Here is a 9354-nt window from a genome sequence, read left to right on the forward strand (position 1 = left end):
TTAGTCTTATATAAAACAGAATCTACTTGTTATTTTAACATGTTAAACAACGTATGTGTTGTGTGCTGTAGCAGGTATGTGTAATGTGTTGCAGGTCCCATGTGACATGTGCTGCAGCAACTATGTGCTAGGTGTTGCAGCAACTATGTGCTAGGTGTTGCAGCAACTCTGTGTTATGTGTTGTAGCTACTATGTGCTAGGTGCTGCAGCAACTCTGTGTTATGTGTTGCAGCAACTCTGTGTTATGTGTTGCAGCAACTATGTGCTAGGTGTTGCAGCGACTCTGTGTAATGTGTTGCAGCAACTATGTGCTAGGTGTTGCAGCAACTATGTGCTAGGTGCTGCAGCACCTCTGTGTTATGTGTTGCAGCAGCTATGTGCTAGGTGCTGCAGCAACTCTGTGTTAGGTGCTGCAGCAACTCTGTGTTATGTGTTGCAGCAACTATGTGCTAGGTGTTGCAGCGACTCTGTGTAATGTGTTGCAGCAACTATGTGCTAGGTGCTGCAGCAACTCTGTGTTAGGTGCTGCAGCAACTCTGTGTTATGTGTTGCAGTAACTATGTGCTAGGTGTTGCAGCGACTCTGTGTAATGTGTTGCAGCAACTATGTGCTAGGTGCTGCAGCAACTCTGTGTTAGGTGCTGCAGCAACTCTGTGTTATGTGTTGCAGCAACTATGTGCTAGGTGTTGCAGCGACTCTGTGTAATGTGTTGCAGCAACTATGTGCTAGGTGCTGCAGCAACTCTGTGTTAGGTGCTGCAGCAACTCTGTGTTATGTGTTGCAGCAACTATGTGCTAGGTGCTGCAGCAACTCTGTGTTATGTGTTGCAGCAACTCTGTGTTATGTGTTGCAGCAACTATGGGCTAGGTGTTGCAGCGACTCTGTGTAATGTGTTGCAGCAACTATGTGCTAGGTGTTGCAGCAACTATGTGCTAGGTGCTGCAGCAACTCTGTGTTATGTGTTGCAGCAACTATGTGCTAGGTGTTGCAGCAACTCTGTGTTATGTGTTGCAGCAACTATGTGCTAGGTGTTGCAGCAACTCTGTGTTATGTGTTGCAACAACTCTGTGTTATGTGTTGCAGCAACTATGTGCTAGGTGTTGCAGCAATTCTGTGTTATGTGTTGCAGCAACTATGTGCTAGGTGTTGCAGCAACTATGTGTTATGTGTTGCAGCAACTATGTGCTAGGTGTTGCAGCAACTCTGTGTTATGTGTTGCAGCAACTCTGTGTTATGTGTTGCAGCAACTATGTGCTAGGTGTTGCAGCAACTCTGTGTTATGTGTTGCAGCAACTCTGTGTTATGTGTTGCAGCAACTATGTGCTAGGTGTTGCAGCAACTCTGTGTTATGTGTTGCAGCAACTATGTGCTAGGTGTTGCAGCAACTCTGTGTTATGTGTTGCAGCAACTCTGTGTTATGTGTTGCAGCAACTATGTGCTAGGTGCTGCAGTAACCCTGTGTTATGTGTTGCAGCAACTATGTGCTAGGTGTTGCAGCAACTCTGTGTTATGTGTTGCAGCAACTATGTGCTAGGTGTTGCAGCAACTCTGTGTTATGTGTTGCAGCAACTATGTGCTAGGTGTTGCAGCAACTGTGTTATGTGTTGCAGCAACTATGTGCTAGGTGCTGCAGCAACTGTGTTATGTGTTGCAGCAACTATGTGCTAGGTGTTGCAGCAACTCTGTGTTATGTGTTGCAGCAACTATGTGCTAGGTGTTGCAGCAACTCTGTGTTATGTGTTGCAGCAACTATGTGCTAGGTGCTGCAGCAACTGTGTTATGTGTTGCAGCAACTATGTGCTAGGTGTTGCAGCAACTCTGTGTTATGTGTTGCAGCAACTATGTGCTAGGTGTTGCAGCAACTCTGTGTTATGTGTTGCAGCAACTATGTGCTAGGTGCTGCAGCAACTGTGTTATGTGTTGCAGCAACTATGTGCTAGGTGTTGCAGCAACTCTGTGTTATGTGTTGCAGCAACTATGTGCTAGGTGTTGCAGCAACTCTGTGTTATGTGTTGCAGCAACTATGTGCTAGGTGCTACAGCAACTGTGTTATGTGTTGCAGCAACTATGTGCTAGGTGTTGCAGCAACTCTGTGTTATGTGTTGCAGCAACTATGTGCTAGGTGTTGCAGCAACTCTGTGTTATGTGTTGCAGCAACTCTGTGTTATGTGTTGCAGCAACTCTGTGTTATGTGTTGCAGCAACTATGTGCTAGGTGCTGCAGCAACTCTGTGTTATGTGTTGCAGCAACTATGTGCTAGGTGCTGCAGCAACTCTGTGTTATGTGTTGCAGCAACTATGTGCTAGGTGTTGCAGCAACTCTGTGTTATGTGTTGCAGCAACTCTGTGTTATGTGTTGCAGCAACTATGTGCTAGGTGTTGCAGCAACTCTGTGTTATGTGTTGCAGCAACTATGTGCTAGGTGTTGCAGCAACTATGTGCTAGGTGCTGCAGCAACTCTGTGTTATGTGTTGCAGCAACTATGTGCTAGGTGCTGCATCAACTCTGTGTTAAGTGTTGCAGCAACTATGTGCTAGGTGCTGCAGCAACTCTGTGTTATGTGTTGCAGCAACTATGTGCTAGGTGTTGCAGCAACTCTGTGTTATGTGTTGCAGCAACTCTGTGTTATGTGTTGCAGCAACTATGTGCTAGGTGCTGCAGCAACTCTGTGTTATGTGTTGCAGCAACTCTGTGTTATGTGTTGCAGCAACTATGTGCTAGGTGTTGCAGCAACTCTGTGTTATGTGTTGCAGCAACTCTGTGTTATGTGTTGCAGCAACTATGTGCTAGGTGCTGCAGCAACTCTGTGTTATGTGTTGCAGCAACTCTGTGTTATGTGTTGCAGCAACTATGTGCTAGGTGTTGCAGCAACTCTGTGTTATGTGTTGCAGCAACTCTGTGTTATGTGTTGCAGCAACTATGTGCTAGGTGTTGCAGCAACTCTGTGTTATGTGTTGCAGCAGCGACGTACAGTATGGGGTGATACTTTATAGGAACATTTATGGCTTCGGATAATGTGTAATGTTCGGCCTCTGAAACATTTTTTTGGGATATTTTCAGTGAAATTTTTTTGTTTTGTTTTGAACCCTAATAAATACGTGTTGACATTTGAGGAAGGTTTCTGAACCCGAGTGTATCGTACCGGCGTCGGATGGTTGGCCGAGACCACTCTGCCTAGACCAGCCGGTTCTCGAGGTCCTTCCCGGTCCTGATGGTCCTGCGACCTTCAATTTATGCTCTCTCGCCACGAAGCTTATTTTAAGATTGACGTCATTGATGCCTTCAATGGATTTTTCATTGATCATCAGATTTCCGATACTCAGGAAAGAAAGGCATTAGAAATTTGAAAACGGATTTCTACACAAACTGAAAAAAAAAACACTAAGAATATTAGACATCATAGCGTTTGTTATTATATACTATGACCGTTTCTGTTTGATGTCTACCTGGAGAGTCTACCTGGAGGGTCTACCTGGAGGGTCTACCTGGAGGGCATTCCGGGGATCAACGCCCCCGCGGCCCGGTCCACGACATATACTCAACAAAGACAAGATTTTTTTTCGTGTCACGCTGTACACGCGTCTTCAACGAGTATCTTTCACGTTGAGCATATCTTTCCATGATTTGGCTCTGTAAGAGAGTGTTAACGACTGTGAACAGAATCCTGTTTGTTAATTAATTCTTTCTTCTAAGAGTTGTTCCAGCGTTGAGTGTTGTTCCAGTGACAGTATTGTGGGTTAGCTGAGTGTTGTTCCAGTGACAGTGTTGTGGGTAGTTCAGTGTTCTTCCAGTGAGTATTGTGGGTTAGTTGAGTGTTGTTCCAGTGACAGTATTGTGGGTTAGTTGAGTGTTGTTCCAGTGACAGTGTTGTGGGTAGTTGAGTGTTCTTCCAGTGAGTATTGTGGGTTAGTTGAGTGTTGTTCCAGTGACAGTATTGTGGGTTAGTTGAGTGTTGTTCCAGTGACAGTGTTGTGGGTAGTTGAGTGTTCTTCCAGTGAGTATTGTGGGTTAGTTGAGTGTTGTTCCAGTGACAGTGTTGTGGGTTAGTTGAGTGTTGTTCCAGTGACAGTGTTGTGGGTTAGTTGAGTGTTGTTCCAATGACAGTGTTGTGGGTTAGTTGAGTGTTGTTCCAATGACAGTGTTGTGGGTTAGTTGAGTGTTGTTCCAATGACAGTGATGTGGGTTAGTTGAGTGTTGTTCCAGTGACAGTGCTGTGAGTTAGTTGAGTGTTGCCTCAGTGACAGTGTTGTGAGTTAGTTGAGTGTTGTTCCAATGACAATGTTGTGGGTTAGTTGAGTGTTGTTCCAGTGACAGTGTTGTGGGTTAGTTGAGTGTTGTTCCAGTGACAATGTTGTGGGTTAGTTGAGTGTTGTTCCAGTGACAGTGTTATGGGTTAGTTGAGTGTTGCCTCAGTGACAGTGTTGTGAGTTAGTTGAGTGTTGTTCCAGTGACAATGTTGTGGGTTAGTTGAGTGTTGTTCCAGCGACAGTGTTGTGGGTTAGTTGAGTGTTGTTCCAGTGATAATGTTGTGGATTAGTTAAGTGTTGTCCCGGTGACAATGTTGTGAGTTAGTTGAGTGTTGTTCCAGTGACAATGTTGTGGGTTAGTTGAGTGTTGTTCCAGTGACAATGTTGTGAGTTAGTTGAATGTTGTCCCAGTGACAATGTTGTGGGTTAGTTGAGTATTGTTCCAGTGACAGTGTTGTGGGTTAGTTGAGTGTTGTTCCAGTGACAATGTTGTGGATTAGTTAAGTGTTGTCCCAGTGACAGTGTTGTGAGTTAGTTGAGTGTTGTTCCAGTGACAATGTTGTGGGTTAGTTGAGTGTTGCCTCAGTGACAGTGTTGTGAGTTAGTTGAGTGTTGTTCCAGCGACAATGTTGTGGGTTAGTTGAGTGTTGTTCCAGCGACAGTGTTGTGGGTTAGTTGAGTGTTGTTCCAGTGACAATGTTGTGGATTAGTTAAGTGTTGTCCCGGTGACAATGTTGTGAGTTAGTTGAGTGTTGTTCCAGTGACAGTGTTGTGAGTTAGTTGAATGTTGTCCCAGTGACAATGTTGTGGGTTAGTTGAGTGTTGTTCCAGTGACAATGTTGTGAGTTAGTTGAGTGTTGTCCCAGTGACAATGTTGTGAGTTAGTTGAGTGTTGTCCCAGTGACAATGTTGTGAGTTAGTTGAATGTTGTCCCAGTGACAATGTTGTGAGTTAGTTGAGTGTTGTTCCAGCGACAATGTTGTGGGTTAGTTGAGTGTTGTTCCAGCGACAGTGTTGTGGGTTAGTTGAGTGTTGTTCCAGTGACAATGTTGTGGATTAGTTAAGTGTTGTCCCGGTGACAATGTTGTGAGTTAGTTGAGTGTTGTTCCAGTGACAGTGTTGTGAGTTAGTTGAATGTTGTCCCAGTGACAATGTTGTGGGTTAGTTGAGTGTTGTTCCAGTGACAATGTTGTGAGTTAGTTGAGTGTTGTTCCAGTGACAATGTTGTGAGTTAGTTGAGTGTTGTTCCAGTGACAATGTTGTGAGTTAGTTGAGTGTTGTCCCAGTGACAATGTTGTGAGTTAGTTGAGTGTTGTCCCAGTGACAATGTTGTGAGTTAGTTGAATGTTGTCCCAGTGACAATGTTGTGAGTTAGTTGAATGTTGTCCCAGTGACAATGTTGTGGGTTAGTTGAGTGTTGTTCCAGTGACAGTGTTGTGGGTTAGTTGAGTGTTGTTCCAGTGACAATGTTGTGGATTAGTTAAGTGTTTTTACAGTGACAGTGTTGTGAGTTAGTTGAGTGTTGTTCCAGTGACAATGTTGTGGGTTAGTTGAGTGTTGCCTCAGTGACAGTGTTGTGAGTTAGTTGAGTGTTGTTCCAGCGACAATGTTGTGGGTTAGTTGAGTGTTGTTCCAGCGACAGTGTTGTGGGTTAGTTGAGTGTTGTTCCAGTGACAATGTTGTGGATTAGTTAAGTGTTGTCCCGGTGACAATGTTGTGAGTTAGTTGAGTGTTGTTCCAGTGACAATGTTGTGAGTTAGTTGAGTGTTGTCCCAGTGACAATGTTGTGAGTTAGTTGAGTGTTGTCCCAGTGACAATGTTGTGAGTTAGTTGAATGTTGTCCCAGTGACAATGTTGTGAGTTAGTTGAGTGTTGTTCCAGCGACAGTGTTGTGGTGTTCGAGTACCTATCGCTGTACTCCCGTAACGTAAATAGGTACCTCGACCATGAACTTCCTTCTGAAAGTTATTAGTAAATTGCTACCATTAATATGAATTTATACTTCCTATATGAAACTAAATAACGAAGAGACATTTTAATATTGTATAAACAGGTAAAAATAAATTTAATACATCATTTTCAAACATCTCCCTTAGCAACCTGGCTCTAACTACGTTAATATTCTCTACGTCCGTGTTGCAGCAGCATCTAGCAAGTCTGTGTTGCAGCAGCATCTAGCAAGTCTGTGTTGCAGCAGCATCTAGCAAGTCTGTGTTGCAGCAGCATCTAGCAAGTCTGTGTTGCAGCAGCATCTAGCAAGTCTGTGTTGCAGCAGCATCTAGCAAGTCTGTGTTGCAGCAGCATCTAGCAAGTCTGTGTTGCAGCAGCATCTAGCAAGTCTGTGTTGCAGCAGCATCTAGCAAGTCTGTGTTACAGCAGCATCTAGCAAGTCTGTGTTGCAGCAGCATCTAGCAAGTCTGTGTTGCAGCAGCATCTAGCAAGTCTGTGTTGCAGCAGCATCTAGCAAGTCTGTGTTGCAGCAGCATCTAGCAAGTCTGTGTTGCAGCAGCATCTAGCAAGTCTGTGTTGCAGCAGCATCTAGCAAGTCTGTGTTGCAGCAGTATCTAGCAAGTCTGTGTTGCAGCAGCATCTAGCAAGTCTGTGTTGCAGCAGCATCTAGCAAGTCTGTGTTGCAGCAGCATCTAGCAAGTCTGTGCTGCAGCAGCATCTAGCAAGTCTGTGTTGCAGCAGCATCTAGCAAGTCTGTGTTGCAGCAGCATCTAGCAAGTCTGTGTTGCAGCAGCATCTAGCAAGTCTGTGTTGCAGCAGCATCTAGCAAGTCTGTGTTGCAGCAGCATCTAGCAAGTCTGTGCTGCAGCAGCATCTAGCAAGTCTGTGTTGCAGCAGCATCTAGCAAGTCTGTGTTGCAGCAGCATCTAGCAAGTCTGTGTTGCAGCAGCATCTAGCAAGTCTGTGTTGCAGCAGCATCTAGCAAGTCTGTGTTGCAGCAGCATCTAGCAAGTCTGTGCTGCAGCAGCATCTAGCAAGTCTGTGTTGCAGCAGCATCTAGCAAGTCTGTGTTGCAGCAGCATCTAGCAAGTCTGTGTTGCAGCAGCATCTAGCAAGTCTGTGTTGCAGCAGCATCTAGCAAGTCTGTGTTGCAACAACATCTAGCAAGTCTGTGTTGCAGCAGCATCTAGCAAGTCTGTGCTGCAGCAGCATCTAGCAAGTCTGTGTTGCTAGAAGCCTCGGAAATGCCACAAACATTCGACTCTCTTTGTTTAGTTTGAATATAGGAAAACAGAGAGTGGGGGGAGTCTTGTGCGTACAAGGGACCGATGTTGTGTATATAACAGAATGAATGCTACTGGAAAAATATTTACAGGGGAATTGTGTACATACATACATACATATTTCTTTCTTTCAACACACCGGCCGTATCCCACCAAGGCAGGGTGGCCCAAAAAGAAAAACGAAAGTTTCTCTTAAATTCAGTAATTTATACGGGAGAAGGGGTTACTAGCCCCTTGCTCCCGGCATTTTAGTCGCCTTTTACAACACGCATGACTTACGGAGGAAGAATTCTGTTCCACTTCCCCATGGAGAATACATATATATATATATATATATATATATATATATATATATATATATATATATATATATATATATATATATATATATATATATATATATATATAAATATACGTAGCGAAGCCAAGAGCTGTAAATCGACACTTATCGACACTTGCAACCAAATACAGATGAGTACACATATACAGTCTTACATCCCACACACAGTCCTACATATTTCCCCTACACACAGCCATACACACGCCCCCACACAGAGTCATACACACGCCCCCACACATACAGTCATACACACGCCCCCACACATACAGTCATACACACGCCCCCACACATACAGTCATACACACGCCCCCACACATACAGTCATACACACGCCCCCACACATACAGTCATACACACGCCCCCACACATACAGTCATACACACGCCTCCACACATACAGTCATACACCGCCTTCCCACCCACACACACACACACACTCACACTCACCCAGTAGGACCAGAGTGGTGAACGTGAGGCAGAAGATGAAGGGCCACGTGGTCATCTTCTCGACACACCTGACGTTCTCTTGCGTTCACTGTACGGCGTTCTCTTGCGTTCACCGCATTGGGTTTTCTTTCGTTCACTAAATGTGCTTACTAGTGTTTTCACGCTTACTCGGGCGTTCGCTATATAATTTACGCTAAGACGTTTACTGCTTGCCGTTCATTGCAAAGTGTTGACTCTTACGTTTGCTGCTTGGCGTTCATTATATAGTGTTCACTCTTACGTTCACTGCTTGGCGTTCACTGTATAATGTTCACTCCGACTTTCACTATTTGGCGTTCACTGCATAATGTTCACTCTGACGTTCACTGATTGGCGTTCACCCAATGGTTTCCGACTTATGTGTTCACTGTTATTCACTGTTATAGTGTCGTTCACTTTATACTGCTAACTCAGGCGTTCACTATGTAGAATTTACACTTTCTTTCACTTCATAGCGATCTTTGTATGGCGTTCGTTATACGGCGTTCACTGTATGACGTTCGCTCAGGCTTTCACTGTATGATGATCACAGAGGCGTTCACTACATGGCACCATCTCTCGCCATCTGAATGTAATGAACGCCAGAGAGTGCCAACGACCCAAATGTTGTTTTTCTCATTTCTGCTACGTTCATTGTAACAGACATGGAACGTTCATTGTAACAGACATGTAACGTTCATTGTAACAGACATAACGTTAGCTGTAATAGACATGCAACGTTTATTGTAACAGACACGTAACGTTCATTGTAACAAACATGGAACGTTCATTGTACCAGACATGGAACGTTCATTGTAACAAACATGGAACGTTCATTGTAACAGACATGGAACGTTCATTGTAACAGACATGGAACGTTCATTGTAACAGACATGGAACGTTCATTGTAACAGACATGGAACGTTCATTGTAACAAACATGGAACGTTCATTGTAACAGACATGGAACGTTCATTGTAACAGACATGGAACGTTCATTGTAACAGACATGGAACGTTCATTGTAACAGACATGGAACGTTCATTGTAACAGACATGGAACGTTCATTGTA

At 44.2% G+C, this 9354-nt stretch overlaps 1 protein-coding gene across 1 annotated transcript in view; it reads right to left on the reverse strand.

Moving 5' to 3' along the window:
• The window catches only part of LOC128703489 (uncharacterized), a 60030-nt gene extending 51032 nt beyond the window's left edge, over positions 1-8998 (reverse strand). Inside the window, exon 1 of the mRNA XM_053798187.2 lies at positions 8266-8998. Within this exon, the coding sequence (XP_053654162.2) occupies positions 8266-8320 (55 nt within the window). The 5' untranslated portion in view covers positions 8321-8998. The remainder of the gene's footprint in view (positions 1-8265) is intronic.
• Positions 8999-9354: the final 356 nt, after the last annotated feature.

The sequence above is a fragment of the Cherax quadricarinatus genome, chromosome 37 (genome assembly GCF_038502225.1).
Source record: "Cherax quadricarinatus isolate ZL_2023a chromosome 37, ASM3850222v1, whole genome shotgun sequence".
NCBI classification, from domain to species: domain Eukaryota; kingdom Metazoa; phylum Arthropoda; class Malacostraca; order Decapoda; family Parastacidae; genus Cherax; species Cherax quadricarinatus.